This window comes from Podarcis gaigeae, assembly GCF_964106915.1.
Source record: "Podarcis gaigeae genome assembly, chromosome: 5".
Classification (NCBI taxonomy): Eukaryota; Metazoa; Chordata; class Lepidosauria; order Squamata; family Lacertidae; genus Podarcis; species Podarcis gaigeae.
Genome location: NC_139681.1, coordinates 30208562 through 30226889, shown reverse-complemented (window position 1 = coordinate 30226889; position 18328 = coordinate 30208562). Strand labels below are relative to the sequence as shown.

Genomic DNA, 18328 nt, shown 5'->3' with positions numbered 1-18328 from the left:
ACGTGGGACACTGTTTCCGTGTTACCATCTCCACATGGGCAGAGTCGTTTTTCAAATGGGGTCTTTTGGTAGCGACCTTCGAGTACGGCCGAAGGGAGAACATCCCATCTAGCCAATGTAAAGGCACGTCTGTATTTTGGGATGGTTAATTTAAACAAATATGAAGCTGGAGAGTCAAAATGAGAAGGGGGAAAGTAGGTATACCATGGGCACAGTTTCTTTAAGATAGTCAGGTTGTTTTGCCGTTCAATGTCTTTCAGGCGCTGGCCTATTAGACTCTTTGCTTTAATGAGGCCCATTGATAGTAGGGACTGTGAATGCAGACCGCATGTAAGAAGTTTTTGATGCACAGTTTTGAACCACTTGCTTTTGTGTAAAACATGCTTAGGATTGGGCTAAATAAAATCTTAGGGGTTGACTTAAATGTAAAGACATGGGAGAAAATGTGTAAAAATGGTGGGGAAGAGAGAACTGTTCTTTTCCAAGTCTCAAATGTCCAGAAAATTTAATCTCCATGCTGAATTTGTACAAAAATTTGCTGAATTCAGCACAAAAATTTGTCTTGCACAAAAAAATCCTTTCATATTTGCCGTTGTGGTGCTTTCTATCCTGCTGTCATTACTGGTTTCATAAATAGTTCTGGTTATGCCTTTTTGCATCTTACTCGCTTGTAAGAGTAACACATAGCAACCACATTTGGCCTGCAATAAATGTTTGCAATTCTGATATTGAGAGGTCCAAAAATACTAGCTCTAGCAAAATACTTATTTAAAATTAGATTATTAATATTTTAGAGAACATGTAACAGTCATATTTTCATTTTTTTGCAATAGAATTCTTCTAATGAGATGTGAAATTCTTAGTGTATTTATTTGGGCTAATCACAATAATTGAGAGATGAAATTTGTGAATCCTATTCTAAATACCAAGTCACCTGTATTTTAGTACTAACTTATTTTCCACTCCATTACAGTGATGCTGGACGTTTGAATGCTGAAGCTGGCAGATCATTGAGAGGGCTGGCAACATGTTATGTTGGGGAAATGCCTCTTTTGGACAGCTTGGATTGGGGGGCATTGATGAAGAAGTTGTCCTAGAACCCAGAAGATGCAACTTTTTCATAAACAAAAAGGTTCGAGATGTAGGCTGTGGACTAAGACACACTGTGTTTGTCTTGGATGATGGGACTGTGTATACATGTGGATGTAATGATTTAGGACAATTAGGACATGAAAAATCCAGGAAAAGACCAGGTAAGTTAAAACAGTGCCTATTAGATAATCGTATTGCTTTAGGTTCTGTATGTGGGTGCCAGTTATACACGCAGCAGCAGTTGCTTAGATTACGGAAGTGTTTCTAGAATTACTAGAGCTTCAAGGACCTGCTCTTTTTTCCCTTCTGACTTTTGTACCACTGCTATTGCGTGAAAGCCTCTATTTATATGGAACTGAAAACGCAACAAGATATTTCGTTAAGAAATTGTTGGAGATCTGTTTTTTATATTATTTTAAACTGTAGCCCATTCAGAGGCAGTATTTAAAATATTGTTGACTTTTTATTTTTGTCTGAGAAATTATGTATTAACGTTAGTTGATCATTAAGTGTGTTATATATTAAATTCTTAAAGCAGCAGCAGCTTGATTTCAGTGCTTAGAACCACTGAGGTACTTTTTTCTATTTATGCCAATGATACACTAATTGGACTAAACATGAAGTAATTTTTGGTAATACAAAGTGGGGTCTCTAGAAATAGTTTTATTGAAAATGCTTTAGTCTACAAAACTGCCTAGTCCTCAGTTGCCACTGTGTCTACCTCATGTGCTGCTGCTGATTGATAGCACTGTAGTGTTCAACTCTGTTCTAAAATAGAATTCACTAGATAGCTACTAAGGTGCAACTACATATGATTCAGGAGATAGAATCTTCCATTTTTATTGGGGCTCCCTGAATCGGATAGGGACCATGGCATTGAGAGACAGCATCCAGTTGTGTCACTTTAGTGATTAAAATTACCTCCCCCACCAAAGCAGTTACTTCAGCCAAGGGTGAAAATATATAGGTAGCATAAGTTTTGTTCTTAAGAGAGGAAGAAAAACTACAATCCTTATTAGGCACAGATTAATAGTGAAATGGTTTCCTACAAGCCAGTGAATTGTGGCTTGTAGCACCTATGACCTCAGGTAAAGGAGATCTGACATGCTTGTAGGAACACATTTTTGCTAGTTCAGTTGTGCAGTCCATCATGGAAATGTTTGGGCAAGAGCAATGTAACATTATGCTGCTTTTTCTCTTGATTACAGAGCAGGTGAGTGCCTTGGATGCTCAAAATATTGTAGCTGTTTCATGTGGAGAAGCCCACACGTTAGCATTAAATGACAGTGGTCAAGTCTATGCTTGGGGTTTTGCTGCAGATGGACAACTTGGCTTGCCTGGAACTGAGGAGTATACCAGAGTGCCCAGGTAAAACTAAGTGATAACATAAGGCTTTTTTTGGGGGGGGGGGGTTTAATAAAAAAACTTTCATCTTAGAAAAATTGTTCCTTTTGCTTTTGTAAAAAGGGCTTATTGCTTCATCTTTGCATCTTTGTAATTTTTCAAGCTCAAACTAGTATGGCTAGTTTAACAAGTCAACAGTAAACTATTAGTAGTTTATGAATCTGGCTTGTTTAAACTAACCATAGATAATGTTAATCCTAGTTCTGGGTGCAGATGATATGGCAAGCTGGGGTTTACTAAAAGTGAGAGTGGAAGCTTCCGAATGACTTCTGAGCTATGCAGGCAGGAGTGGGTAGCATGTGAGTCCAACACTTCTGCAGCTCATTTACATCACTGAACCATAATGTTGCATATGGTCATGATGCCACATAATATTTGAAATGATTAAGATGCATTTTCTGTAAGGAAATAAAGCTTTGTGTTTTTATAGCATTTTGTGCAAAGGCTGTTCATTTAATTATGTCTTGTTATTCCTACAGAAACATAAAAAGCTTGTCAGACATCCAAATAGTGCAGGTTGCCTGCGGCTACTATCATTCCCTTGCACTCTCCAAAGGTAATCAATCTCTGGACTGTCTGCTTGTTTTTCTGTATAAATTTAAAATACCCTTACAATGACAATAGAAAAAACCACACTAAACATTTCACATCGTAAAATAGCCAGTGTTTGATAGCTTTGAGAGGACAGAAAGAGTAAACATGTTTTCAGCTTTGCTCACGTTAAGGAAAGGAAATGCGTGTATTATGAGCATTTATGTTTGCCACTGATCTCCAAATTCTAAAATGTACAGAGATTCCATGCAATACCTGGAACTATTAATATATTGAGAATTAGGCTTTATTTGGAAATGTGTGTGTAGACTTGTTGACTACCCTACTTTTTTAGCATTTAATTTCAAAAATACCCCTTTCTCTTGGCTGAAAAATTATTGCCACCATTTGAATTCTGTTGTGTATGATAGTGGAGTAATTTTAATTCTTAGAGTGACGTAAATTCCTACAGTTATTCTTCATCTTAAATGTGTGTCTTTTCTTTTCTTCAACAGGTAGTGAAGTCTTTTCCTGGGGACAGAACAAACATGGTCAACTAGGTTTAGGTTATGAATTCAAAAAGCAGACTTCCCCACAACGGATAAAATCTTTGCAAGGGATACCTTTTGCGCAAATTACAGCGGGCGGAGCACATAGCTTTGTGCTTACTCTTTCTGGAGCAGTTTTTGGGTGGGGACGCAACAAATTTGGCCAACTTGGTCTTAATGATGAAAATGGTAAGTACACAAAATTTAAAACTATGAACTATATTACTTTCCATTTTAGTTGTGATCAGATAATGTGTGCTTATTTTTGTAAAACCAAATTATGCTACTCTGCTGAATTGATGCTTAGAGCGTCTGTGTTAACGGACGAGAAATCCACTGAACTGAAAGTTGCTGAAAGGAACTGTGGATATCATTGCAGTGCAGTACTACAATAACTTTGAAATGCTTTGCATGCTTTAATTGTAGGAAATAAAGGTACTTTCAAAATAGTGAATAAAATACTATATAACTTCCAGGCACTTTGCTATTTGTTGCACTGTAGTGCTTCTCTGAACAACACATACTGTGGAATTATAAACCTCAAAGTGCAACAAAACTATTTGTTATGTAAAACAATAATAGTTTATAAACTAAATCAGTAGTTTATATTTTTTTTATGTAATTTGCTGCAAAGTGTATATTACACTTTCTGATTTATTACAATTTTCAGATAGATATGTTCCCAATCTTCTAAAGTCACTAAGATCCCAGAAAATTGTTTACATCTCCTGTGGAGAAGATCATACTGCGGCTCTTACAAAGGTACTGTAGTAGAAATACTGTATTTCACACTCTTAACTAATTAGTAGTTTTGATAGCTTTTCACATGCAGGCTGACTGCTTCAGTAGTGAGGGATTCAGCAGTTTGTAGGAGAGAAAACATGTTCATGTCACCAGTTGGTCTGCTTTTTTGTAACTCTGCAATGTTGTCAAGAGTGAATGGTTGCCCAATATTGGGTGTGAACTCCTCCCGCACCAACCCCTTCATCTGAGGGAAGATTCACACATTACAGTTGTACTGAGCCACTAGCTTGGGCAACGTCAGTGAACCTGCCAAGATCACATGTTGCATTGGCTTGCTCACACCAGCATTTATATAAGCTCGGGGGGCGGGGGGAGAGCTGCTGAAATGTAATGTGTCACTTGCTGCTGACTTGCAGAGGAGGGGAGAAAGAAAGGAGAACTTGTGCTTATTTTCCTTCAAAGCTTTACAAGTTCATGTTTAGAAATATTCCATTGCATTCAGCCTAGCTCTAATAACCATGTGGGCGGCTGCTCCGCTGATGGATGCCATCTCTCTTGCTAGTGCTGAAGCACAGTTTATAGTCTTGTGTGTGTGTTAATTTAATGCAACATACTTGGGTTTATTTACACAGCTGTCATTACATTCAGAATTGGAATATGACATTTACAGTATCTGCAAACAGAAGAATAGTTTAGGTTTTTTGTAAACAAATACTGTTTGCTTTCTCAGTACATAACGTAAAGCTTATATTTAAAAACCTGTGGGATTTAAAATTCAAAATTGAACTCTTGCTTCAGGTAATGTGGAGAAATGCACTTTCTGTTCTCTTGAGCAATTCTTGCTCTGCAGTTGAAGTCATTTTGAAACAAATAAATATGAAAGTGAAAATAGTAGTCCTACTATATTGGGCAGGGCGCAATGTCCACTAATAGCATTTTACATTATCTTGTTTATCAGTCTGATATTACCACTAACTTAGGATTTTTTTAAATCAACCATGTGTTTTTAAATTGGAACTCAGCTAAAGATTACATGATTTTTTTGCATGGGTATTTTTTGTTACTTGAAATTAAAAATCAATGGTTTTTTTAAAAAAAAAGTTAATGTGATTTATTTTTGGTGTACAGGACTGTGGGTTTATTTTATTGTTTATACTCTTACACAGTGAGGATGTTGTGCAGAGATTAAACTATATATCTATGAAGATAAGCATGTTTGTAAAGACAATTTATTTGTTATATGTGTAGGGCAAATATCTAGTGTTTCTCCACAGTTGTAACTATTATTTTTTGTACATAAAAAGTATTCTAACTTCAAATGTTTTTTAGGAAGGTGGGGTGTTTACTTTTGGAGCTGGAGGCTATGGGCAATTAGGTCATAACTCTACTGGCCATGAGATAAACCCAAGAAAAGTTTTTGAACTTATGGGGAGCATTGTCACACAGATTGCTTGTGGAAGGTAAGACCACAGAATGGAATAATTTTATGGGGTGTTTAGCAACTTGAAAAGTATAAGAAGTAAGTTTACCTCTAGCTGCTGTGGAATTCTCAAAATCTTGTTGGGCACCCCAGTTATGCGCCATTATAAAGAAAACTGTAAGTTAGATAACACATTAGTTTATGCAGCCCGGTGAATTACTTAATTGGATTGGCATGAAGGCTGTTCTATAGGCACAGTAGCCTTCCATCTCAATGCATTACAAGTTCCATGCGGTTTAGAGGCCGCTCCCTTTTAATACCCTGAACAGAACATTGCAACTGTCTTCTCTTAAGTTACTGGGGATAGATAAGTCACATATAGCATATGTAATATACTACAGCATTCTCACTTTTTGAATTTCTATTCTTTCTTTGCACTAGGCAGCACACATCTGCATTTGTCCCTTCCACTGGAAGAATTTATTCTTTTGGTCTTGGAGGCAATGGACAGTTGGGCATGGGATCAACCAGTAACAGGAAAAGTCCTTTCCCAGTGAAAGGAAACTGGCTTCCTTATAATGGAGACATCCCACTAAATTCAGGTAATAATGCTTGCTTTAGTTGTATATATATTTTTGGAGTGTTAGGGGGGAATTATTTTAAGAATAGTTATATTGTGATAATGGGTAAGGGACTGGATTTGTTAGTATTGCATCTATGCCTCATGAGATTTTTGTGTTTACTGTAGAAGCAATAAATGCTGCACCAATATGTTGCAAATTGGAAACAAGGACCCCTAACATATCATAGTAACTGCTGCAAGAACAACCATTGCCAGGACATGGAAACCATTACAGTTATTAACTATGAACCAATGATATAATGCAATTAGGCAATCAGCATTATTGGAAAAGCTGAGAGCAAAATTAAAAGTAGCAAGAAGCCAAAATAAACACGACGGATTTTTGCAGTCTGGTGTGACTTTATTGATTACAGAAATAATGAGACATAATGTAGAACAGCACCCATAGTTTACAGCACAGTCTGGTGTGCATGAAGTACAAGTTTTATTATTTTCCCCCCTTCCCATAAATTCCTATAAATTCTGATAGTTGTTGATACAATATACCTTTGACTTTTGATCAGTGATCTAAGCAAATACACATAATAACTAATAATTTTGGTATATACACTGACACAACTTTGTTAATATATTCAGAAATGTGTATTTCTTTATTGTTGTGTTGTTTTACTTTTAACTTTAATTTTATATAATCACAGCATGTTATGCTCAAATGTAAACAAAGATATATCTCAATGCAACCATGGTAAACAGTTTAAAGATGAAAATGAATAAAAATCCTTACCCCGCCTCCCAAAAATGCACCATTTTCCATACAAGTCAACTCTAGTTTTTCTCTGAATGAACTTGTTGATCTATGAGAGTGCAGAGCAATAACTGTGAATGTGATTCAAAAAGGAAGGTTGCTGTGTGTGGTGTAAAATGCTAGTATGCAGACCTGCTATTGGCAAAAGTTACCTGATGTTCTTGCAAAAGTGGCATCCCTCAATTTCATTCCTACCTAAATAAAAGACAGATTCTTTTCAAGCTTTCTTCTTGATGTTAACATCATGCTATTTTAATTATAGATCGTGAAGAATATTATTATGTACATAGGATTTTCTCTGGTGGAGACCAAAGCTTTTCACATTACGTTACTCTACAGGTAGTTCATCTCATTTTTAAAATCCATAAGCTGGCTTCTGTGTTTACTCAGTAAAGTGCTTAGAGCTGAATCTGATACCTGGAACTTTGACTTTGTATTAGTGTTGCTTTCCATTTGCTTCACTAGAGTATTCTTTAAAATATAGTGCAACTAGTGTAGCTTCAGTTATGTATTATTGTACCTTAAGATAAAACTTTTTCCCCATATCTTAAGTGGTCAATATGCTTTCGGATTTGGTGTTAAAGTATCTTAAACGTGTTATTTGTAAGTTGTTTAGAGAAAATTAAGCTTCATTTTGTTAGCTGATAAAGCAAAACTCACAGTTCCTAAACAAAGCAATCTTTCCTTTTGAGGATTGGTGTGCATACATAATATTTAGAGTTTAGTGACTGAGCCAATCCTTATTTTAAGTTAGGGAAAGCTGTAAACTGGAAGTATGAATTCATAGAAATACAAAGTTTTATTGGAACTGTCTGCATTCTTTAAATATAATTTTATAACCGTTTTAAATTTGATGTATTTTTATCTGCTTTGTTTCATCACAGTATATTTTATGTTTTATTCATCACCCTGGATGAAGTGCAGAATATAATTTTTTCAAGCAAATAAAATAAAAATGCCTTCTATATCACAGACAGGATATGAATGTCCATTATGGTGATGTCAGCTTGTTATGTACAACCTGGCTCTCCACCTATGAGGATGGGAAACCTTTGACCCTTCCAAGTGTTGTGGGACTTTAACTCCCATCATCCCTGACCATTGGCTATGATGGTGGGGGCTGGGGGCAGCTGGAGTTCAAAAACACCTAAAGGACCACGTGTTCCCCATCCCTGTTATATCATATTATTAAAAACGGCCCATTCAGCCTTTAATTTAGATGGATGGACCTTGCCCTGAAATGCCCTACTGCAGCAAGGGAAATCTGTGAAGCACTGATGTGAGTGTATTGAACTTAATGAATTAATCTGGGGGTGATAGTTGCATGCAGGAAAGCATGACTACAGCTGGATTGGGGCCATTATGTATGCTGAGCTCCAATTAGCACTCCTGAAAAAAGGGAAATTTTAAAACAATTTCTTTAAAAGCATTTTATATAAATCTTCTCAGATAATATAGAAACCAACCAGCTTCTGTGCATAATGCTTATATGCTACAAGTTCAAAAGCAAAATGTGTGGACTGCTCAAGAGTAAACATGAAACAAAGTTGTATGGTGTAGCAACTCTCAATATAGGGATTCCTGGAAATTAGCCCTAGTTAATAGGGGGGAATATTTCTATGTATAATTTGCCACTCAAAATGTAGGATTTGGAACCTCCAGATGACTTCAGATACCCATGTGCTTCGAAGCAAATCTGGACTGTGAATGAAGGCTTCATTCAGAGGTTGCTGCACTGCTCATCTTCAGGTTCAGGGAGGCTCCCTGCAGAGATAGCAAAGTAAGAATGGTGGTTGTTACACTTTTCGGCATATCTTGCAGATAATGGTATTGTGTGCTTAACTTTACAGAACCATCCACTTGGCTCCTGCATTTGAATGTATTACTCTTACCTCATGGATGCTCAGCTTAGTTAACATAGGAAGAGCTCTGCTTATAAGAAAGGATTGCAGTAGGAATGGGAGAGGGATGAAAACAGACATGACAATGTCCATTAAATTCACTAAGAAATATGATTGGGCTTTGTAGAAAGTTTCTCTCCTTTTAGTCTTTTCAAGTGTAGTGTATGTTAAGCTATGTTTTCTTGTAACATAGGATGTTTCCTTTCAGTATGGCTATCTGTATGTATTGCTACCTTTATTGGTTGATCTGCCCTTTGCAGAACTGAACTATTTTTTAAATGAAATTGGAATTTTTTTTTATAAACGTGTAAGAAGTGAAAAGGTGCCCTCTAAATTCTGCTCCTGTACTGTCTTCTAGTGGTCATGATTCCAGTATCTCTCAAGCATATCATAGCTCGATAATGAATTGATAGGTGTCTGACTCTAATAATAAATAGAAATACGTCTTGTGAATTGATGCTTTTCTGTAAACATTGGCTTACATGCTCCATTTCACTTATTAATATACATACATTCTTAATTTTGATCCAGAGACTCACAAAAACATTTTCAAAAGCAAAATAAAACAGAAATACAGGGAAAGGATTCCAAGGCGGTTACTATGTTTTATCCAGAGCAATGTAGGTTTCTGTTTCTTATTCTTTCCAAGAGGAACTTAGCCATAGCCAGGATAGTATCATTTGACATATCTCCAAGGAGGTACTTAAGATAGAAGGTTTTGGATTTTCCAGTTTACCAAAAGGGGTTTAATTAATTGATCCCTGGCTTGTTTGAATTGCTCACAGTGTAGTGGGATATGTTTGATAGAGTCAACACCCTGAGAGCATAAGGAGATCCTGTTCTGATAGGGTATACCAGACAGTCTGCTGTTTAGTACTTCTGAAGGGATTACATTTAGTCTGACTTTGGTGAATAATTGGCAATAGTTAGGTTCAGACAGATTCATGAAATACGATGGTAACTGAAAATCATGGCCATAGTGGATTCCAGTTGCAAACGGTTCACAGGTTACATAATATATGGAATGAGGATCGCTGTATAAAATATCCCATAACCTTTGCCTCAGGGATTTAAGGGCAATGTCATAGCCCAAATGATGTAAAAAGGATGGTGAAAGACCAATTGATGAGGCTTTTCGGATCATAGTTTTCAACCATGAACTGACAGACTCTTTTTTGGTTAGATGTAAAAGTAATCCCTTCTCCAGGCCAAATACCAGTATTTCAAGGCAGCCCACCACACTTTAGTGGAGAGTGGATATTCACTTGTTTCCAACAATAGAATTGAATTAGGGACACAATTTGGGACCTGAAGTAGGAACTAAGGGAACTTGGTCTGGAACCCATCTAACTTAGAAAATAGACCATTGTACCAGACATTTGAAGCATAAAGTAGTTGGGAAACAGATTTTGCGTTATGGCTGATAGAACATAGTGACCTCTCTTTGTGAAAAAGAAACGGAGTACAGCAACGGAATATAGTATTGCTCATCTCCGCCTTCTGACAGATACTCTGCCAGTGGCAATTCCAGGACTTTGTGTGGTGAAACAACTGCCAATTGACTAGAATGTCAACAGTGATTATTACAGACTGTTAGAACATTGTAGTAAATTTAACTTTGTGTATATATTTTTTCTTATTCTTGTTTTTAATAGTGAAATCGACGGAACATTTTCCTCAGCTGGCTGTCTAAATGGAAGTTTTTTAGCTATCAGGTCAGTGGATGATACACAATATTTTAAATGTCCAAGCCACAAGATTTAATGAAAGTTTGGAAATAATTAAGAATTCCATATTCATTTAAAAGTATAGAGAATAAGTAGTGGAAAGCAGAATTTACTTACTGCTTTTTGTTTTCATAGCCATGATGATCACTACAGAACTAGTGCCAGATACTCAGGGATTGACATGAATACTGCTCGACTTCTGTTTCACAAACTTATACAGCCGGAATATCCTCATATATCTCAGCAGGTTTGTCCTGAAATCCTTATTGCACCTAGTTTCAAATCCCAGGTATTACACTGTGTTAAACAATTGGTGGTTCTTTTTGCACAGAACTGGTAAATTTAGGTTTGCAATGCCATGCTTAATGCTTTGTTGAAATATTCAATACTTTTTTAAAAATGTAAATTGTAGTAGCTCCACAGAGTTGTCAACATTTTGAGATTTTTTAAATATACTTCAATTAGTGTTTCAGTGGCTGGATTTGGGCATAACACTAAGCAATGGGTTGTTCAGGTGAGCTCTGGCTATGCCCGTGAGCATCCTGGCCAACCATTCATGGTTGGTTTGTGCCCAACAAATCATGATCTCAAACTATGTTTTGAAGTTGGCGTGAGAATTTCTGCTTTTAGTTACCTCTGAACTTCAAATCCTTAGGTTTGAGCTTAGTTTGTCACATCGCTCAGAAGCCCTTGCCTGGCTACAGAGGTGTAAGGGAAAAACAGCTGGGAAATGAAATTGTTCATGCAACTAAGAGGTTATCACTGATACTTTTAACAGATCTCTCCTCCTTCACTACTGTGCCCAGTAACAGGCTCATTACCCTGCATGCCTCATTGCTGATGAGCCCTATGAGAAAGAAAAGTAGTAAGAGACCACGGGCATGTCCCCCTAATATCTAATGAGAGATATATGTTTAAAAGCTCACCTTTATTCTTGGGAAGGACTATACTAACAGTTCAACAAATGCAGTTGCAGATTTTGATCCAAAAGCTTCCCCTGTCACCCATTCACTTCCTGTTAAACTTAGTTCATTCCTAGTTCTGAGAAACACTTGTTGTTACTGAAAGACTAGCCAGAGCAGACAGAACTTTTGCTCAGGATGATTGCAAGGAAAGGGTTGGTTGATAGTACCTTTAGGACTATTGCTTTACTCAGGGGCTTTTGGAGCCATTAAAGGATCTTGAGCAGAATGTTCGTTTCCTGAAGTGTAAAATGAGTTATTATAATAGAAAATGCTTTTAGTTTAAAACCAGAATCTATTTTGTACCACATTCCCAGGTTGCAGCTAGTTTGGAAAAGAACCTTATTCCTAAACTGACTAGTTCCTTGCCTGATGTTGAAGCCCTAAGACTGTTTCTAACCCTGCCAGAATGCCCACTAATGAGTGACGCAAACAATTACATGACACTAGCTATCCCATTTGCAACTGCTATTGTGAATCTAGAAAAGGCTCCACTGAAAGTACTTGGTAAGGTTTCTTTTGTTTAATTTGTATGTCTTAATCTGCTGCAAGGGTGTGGCAGCTTGCAAAACTAACTGGGGGCATATATAATCTCTCAAACTGTTCTTGCTATCAGTTTTCACCTTCTGTTCATTGCACTACTAAAGGGAAGTGCTGTTGCATATAAATATCCTTGTGTAGCTGTATGAGCAAGTGTTGCTTTGTTTGCATACCACTGTAAACCTTTATTAATCGTTTGCCATGAACACACTGCCTCTGGTCACTTATTCCTCCACATTCACGCTGGGTGGAAACAAACAGTGATCTCTGGCATACCATTAAATGCAAACTATAAATTGTGGTTTATGTCAGTCCTAAGGTTTGTTTTTGGCTTACTGATGGTGTTTGTTGGAGTGAAAAATACGTAATGGATTTCCTCTTTCCATTAGGAGGTACAGTGGTACCTCTAGTTGCAGACTTAATCCGTTTCAGGATGCCATTCACACCCTGAAAAGTCTGCAACTAGAATGCCTCTTCTGTGCATGTGCATGGTGCGATCAAGCGCATGTGCGAAGCGCATGGATCGCTTCTGCGCATGCGTGGGTGGTGAGCCCAGAAGTAAATACTTCTGGGTTTGCCGCATTCGTAAGCTGAAAGTCCGTAACAAGAGCAGAACGCAACACGAGTTATGACTGTATGAGGCAAACATACAAGAAAGGCATAATAGTAAATTATCAACTATGCTCTACTGTGATACAGATTTATAATTTTGAGGCCAAGTTATTTTTTAAATCCGGAATTGCTCAAGTGTCCAATGAAATTTCTTAAACTGTCTTTTTGAATTCATGATAGTTAATAAGCAGGGTTTCTTGCTACTGTTTGAGAGATTTCTCCTCAGGGATAATAAACTTTGCACTTCCCTTTCTAACATCCAAAAAAGTATGTCTCCTATTCTTATATATTAAAAGGATGTTGATATGGAGTGGAAAAACGGATGGTCTAATTTATTCATTGCTGAACAACTAATGAACTTGAGATCTAGACAGTATTAGTTACAGTATAAGTCCTGTTAAGTTGTGCAACGTTTTTGTCTGCTAGATTTGCTTTTCCCTTTTATTAACAGAAAACTGGTGGTCTGCATTGGAGCCTCCATTGTTCCTTAAAATCGTGGAACTTTACAAGGATGTTGTTGTCCACCTTCTTAAATTGTACAAGATGGGCATTCCAACTTCAGAGCAAAGAATCTTCTCTAGCTGCCTGCACTCTTCTCTCAAGGTTTTGGAAATTTTGCACAGGGTAGGTCTTTGCAGTTTGTATCCTTATTTCTGCTGCCAGATACATTTTGGCTGATGTACTGTATCACTGATGCAATTGATTTTCACTGAGTCTAGAAGTCTAGAGTTTAGAAGTCTGAACTTTCACAGTAAGTTGTGGCTGTGTGGACCATTGGGATTTGTTTGGAATCCGTATGATCATTGGATGGAGTATTTCCTCATGTTCTCATGAAGGGACATGCAAGACTTTGATTTAATGTAACATCAGAACTGAGATCAAAGTATACGGCTCTCAGTATATGGACTCACCCAAACCACAGAAGTTGAAAGTTCATGCCAATATTACAAATGGAGTCAAAAATCATTTTGTGAACAACATACCTTGCTTTAGCAAAGGCAGAACCACAAAAGTGAAATCACTAAGGCTGCAGTTCTATGCATACATGCATGCATTCTGGTTCAATGTCTTAAGATCTGACACTGCTTATCGAAATAGCTGACAAGAAACATGTGGAACCCCACTTTTCAAATAGTCTTACTCACAGGCTGCCTGGTAGTAGCAAGTACTTTTATTATCAAGTTGGATTTTGGAGTGCATCTTGGAATAAAATGCATGGTTGTTTTTACACTAACCTCTTAATGTTTACAACTTAATATATATAAACAGTATCATTCTATAAATAAACAATTTAAAACACATTTTCTCTTGCTGCTATTCAGTTATAAATAACCTCAGTCACATTCAGCAAACAAATACCTACCCCTAAAGTGGGAGGGAGAAAGCATCATATCAAAAATATCCTTAAAACATCAGCCTGTTCCAGCCCCTCCCCATTCTGTGGCTGAAAGCGGTGCACACAGAAAATGGCTGTTCCCTATAGTTTATAACTAAATCATTGTGTGACTAACATATTCCAGTCTTGCTATGCTTTGGGAAAGGACATATATTTATAAATGAAAATAGTTTAAGAGTTCAGACAAATTATTCCTCTTTGTGAAGAAGGCTGGCTAACATAGACAGCAACTTCCAGACTCCATAGTATGGCAATACCTTTATTAGGCCAGCCAAAATATTGCAAATAGCATTTCATATACAAATCTGAAGAAATAGTTTTAATAGAATAGAGTGAAATGTAAAATATTCTCAGTGACAAACTGCATTCTCTTTAAAATGCAGGTAAATGAAAGAGGTGGGCAAATAATACAATATGATAAATTCTACATACATGAACTACAGGATTTGATAGACATAAGAAGTGACTACTTCCACTGGATTCAGCAGCAGGCATATGGAATGGTAAATGTCCCATTTTTTGTTTTCACTATGCGTTATAAAATACACTGCATGGGCTCGAATTCACATTGCATAGCTGCTCAGTTGGATGAATTGTATGGCTCAGTGTTCCCAATACATAAATAAATTCCTGCAAACAGATAGCTAGGTGTGGGAGAGAAGGGTGTTCTCCCTAACATGCTAGATTTCTCTGGATGGTATTCAACCAAAATTTCACTCAACAGTGTACCCATTGAAATTAATGAACATGACTATGTTAGGTCCCCTGCTCCTCCACCACAGTCTGAAGCAGTGCAGGCCAAGAACAGTTTAGGTTGTGACAAGTGTTCTATTTAGAGTGGTTCTTAGTGTATGTCAGTTTTGGGTTGTAGGTTTTCTTTTTCTTTTTAGTTTTTCCTGGACAATGTCCTTTTTATGAAGTTTTCTGAAACATTACATCCATACAGAGTAAAAAAGTTGGTCTTTGATAAGCGTTGGAGAGAGGGCTAGTTTTTCTTCTTTTCCTTTAAAGAATACAGAGTGTACATCAAATGATGCACTGCTTGGTTTGGATATACTGGCAAATCATGCTGTACCACAGTCACATCTTGGCACATGAGTTCTTCCTGAAGCTAACCGCCAAAATCCCTAGTCCATTCATTTGCACTGAGCCTAGACTGTTCAAAAGCAAAACCAAACTTGTTACAGATAGGTAGCCGTGTTGGTCTGCCATAGTCAAAACAAAAAAAATTCCTTCCAGTAGCACCTTAAAGACCAACTAAGTCAGTTCTTGGTATGAGCTTTCGTGTGCATGCACACTTCTTCAGATACACTGAAACAGAAGTTTCCAGACCCTTCTATATAGTGAGAAGGTGGGGAGGGGTATTACTCAGAAGGCTGGTGGGAATGGGTGATTGGCAGATAGCTGTGATGAGCCTGTTGACGACTCTTGACGACTGCAATAGGTCTTACAGGAACCAAACTTGGTGCAGGTTCTTCTCCTGGCCTAACAAGAATTGGTGAGGCGAGCATGCAGGCCAGTGCTTTGCTCAGGGTTCAGGGAGATTTGTTCATGCAGCACTAAGCCATGGTATAGTGACAGACATGAATAACCTGAACTACGACTCGCCACTGATCATTGGTGATGCTATCTGAGGTTGGTGGGAGTTGTAGTTGAGCAACAGGTTAACCACCCCTGGTTTGGTGTGAACTGGACCATAGGGTGCAAGCAGAGGTGATTTCTCACAGCCACATCTCTGAACTGAAAAGTAAATGCGTTGCTTGGATATATGAAAGACTTGCTGGGTATCCAAGTTTCTAGTTAGTTTGCTTCTTGCTTCCAAACACTAATTGAGATACCACTCAGGGTCAGAACATGGATTCTTAATTTATACTGAAGGTAGTAATAGAGTTGGGCTTTTAAACAAACAAGAATATTTTTGGAAACTATTTAATGTAGGCAACAGGAACCAAAATTCCAGGTTTATTAAATGATGGTGATCAAACACTAACACCTTTTAAAAATATCATCTGCCCTCATGCATCTCTCCTCATGAGTTAATCAAATATATTACTTTTATGGGAGAATACCTGTATTCTACATCCCACCATTGCAATTGTGCATATAATTCATTGTTCTTTTACTTCTTCTATTCAGTAATCGTGATGTTCTCAAAGGAAAGGTCCCCACCCTTATTTAATACTACTCCCTAAAGTATCAATTTTATTTTTAGCTCAGAAGTGTCTCTTTCCCTGCTCATATATCTCAAGTCGGGCATCTGAAGTATTTTTGTAATGGCTTGGAGCAGAGCCTAGAAACAGTGTAGGTTAAATAGGATCTGTGGTTTCGGAATACTGATTGTGAGAAATGCAATCTGCTTTTTAAGACTTTGAAAATGAAAAAGATTATTCATAAATGTATTAATTGAATAGATAAGTTGTGCTCATGAGTGCTCTGTGTCCATTATCAACATGTTGATGGATGAAAAGAACTTAAAAAACTACCTAGGCTAGATTTTTGCGCCTGTGACATTTGGTTTTTAGGCACATTAATAGTTTAGTCATAATTTGGAGGTGGGCCACAATAAAGCTTTGGAAATGAGCTGGGATAGATGTTTGAATAAACCAATCTTAAAGTTGGAGAATTGCACGGTTTAGGACCAAACCTCTCTGTGAACTTTTATTTATCCCTGTTTTCTAAGGAGTGACCACTGCATCTTGTGGAAGTGAATGTGTGCCAGGCATGACTTTGGTAGAGGCTCCATGCATGTATTAGCAGTGAATCTGTATGTGGCCACAGTTATGCCATGTACCTCCCTGCGATCCATGTGCACTAGCATACATTGTTCTCTACACTGCTCTGTGTACATAGGACATAAAGGTAAATGGACCCCTGACCATTAGGTCCAGTCGTGGCAGACTCTGGGGTTGCGGCGCTCATCTCGCTTTATTGGCCGAGGGAGCCAGTGTCCAGCTTCCAGGACATGTGGCCAGCATGACTAAGTCGCTTCTGGCAAACCAGAGTAGCGCACGGAAACGCCATTTACCTTCCTTCCGGAGCGGTACCTATTTATCTACTTGCACTTTGATGTGCAAAGCGCCACCCTATGTACAGCGCCACCCGCGTCCCTGTACATAGGACATAGAGAGAGGTAGTTAACTAAATTTTGCTCAAAATAGACCCATTGACATTCATGAAAGTGACTTAAGTTAGGGCTCGTCCACACTTAGAAAGCATGGGCCCAAGCAGTTTCCCCTTTGTCCCACTCCTTTCCCAGGGAAAACCTGCTCTTAACTTTAAATTGGAACAAAGGGCAATCTACGGAAAAACCATTTGCTATTTGCTCCATTTGAGTACTAAAGAGCAGTTTTGCTTGGGGTAGGGCAGGGAAGCAGCAAGACAAGAGGAAGCTCTTGGGTTCATTAATTTCAATAGCTCTACTCTGAATGCCACACAGGCATTAGTCTGTGCCCATCTTTTTTTAAAAAAAATGCAGGCATCTGCATGAAGGTTTTTGGGCGTGTGGAGGAAAGTGGAGAGGAACCTAACAGTGTTTTTTTCCTTTTAATTACTGCTGCCTCTTATGCACTCTTTTGGTAGGATATCAGCCATGGATTAAATGAGGTAAGAAGTTATCTGATTCCCACTGTAAAGTTTTGGAAACTAGACCCAAAGATTCTGACATCAGGTTTATCCATGGGCCTTGAATTCTGATAATCTTGCAATAAATTCATGGATTAGATATATCTAAAACTGTTTAAAAAACATAAACCTCTTCATAAGCTGGATATCCTGTATTATATCTCTCTGTCAAGTAAATGTTGCATAACTGCCAAAAGAAAATTTATATATACTGTTGCTAATACTGCACATGCTAACAGCTTTTTCTATTGCCTTTCTAGCTAGCAGATGTGCCAGTTACAATTTGCACCTACCCATTTGTGTTTGATGCACAGGCAAAGACAACACTCTTGCAGACAGATGCGGTTTTACAGATGCAGGTAAAACAGTAATTTAAAAATAAAACACTTTAAAACACTGTAGTTATTCCTGGATTGATATAACTTAGGCCTTGTTTATATTA

At 37.7% G+C, this 18328-nt stretch overlaps 1 protein-coding gene across 13 annotated transcripts in view; it reads left to right on the top strand.

The window, feature by feature from the left end:
• HERC4 (HECT and RLD domain containing E3 ubiquitin protein ligase 4) overlaps positions 1-18328 on the top strand; it is a 30095-nt gene that overhangs the window by 4479 nt on the left and 7288 nt on the right. For 10 of the 13 annotated variants that reach the window (XM_083740278.1, XM_083740283.1, XM_083740284.1 and 7 more), the window contains 16 exons: positions 974-1253; positions 2301-2460; positions 2976-3052; positions 3543-3764; positions 4246-4337; positions 5649-5779; positions 6181-6341; positions 7390-7466; positions 8774-8907; positions 10684-10743; positions 10891-11002; positions 12035-12224; positions 13321-13493; positions 14649-14768; positions 17845-17868; positions 18147-18245. In XM_083740278.1, the coding sequence (XP_083596404.1) occupies positions 1028-1253; positions 2301-2460; positions 2976-3052; positions 3543-3764; positions 4246-4337; positions 5649-5779; positions 6181-6341; positions 7390-7466; positions 8774-8907; positions 10684-10743; positions 10891-11002; positions 12035-12224; positions 13321-13493; positions 14649-14768; positions 17845-17868; positions 18147-18245 (2058 nt within the window). In that variant the 5' untranslated portion in view covers positions 974-1027. The remainder of the gene's footprint in view (positions 1-973; positions 1254-2300; positions 2461-2975; positions 3053-3542; positions 3765-4245; positions 4338-5648; positions 5780-6180; positions 6342-7389; positions 7467-8773; positions 8908-10683; positions 10744-10890; positions 11003-12034; positions 12225-13320; positions 13494-14648; positions 14769-17844; positions 17869-18146; positions 18246-18328) is intronic. The other 3 variants (XM_083740280.1, XM_083740281.1, XM_083740282.1) reach the window with 1 other exon arrangement.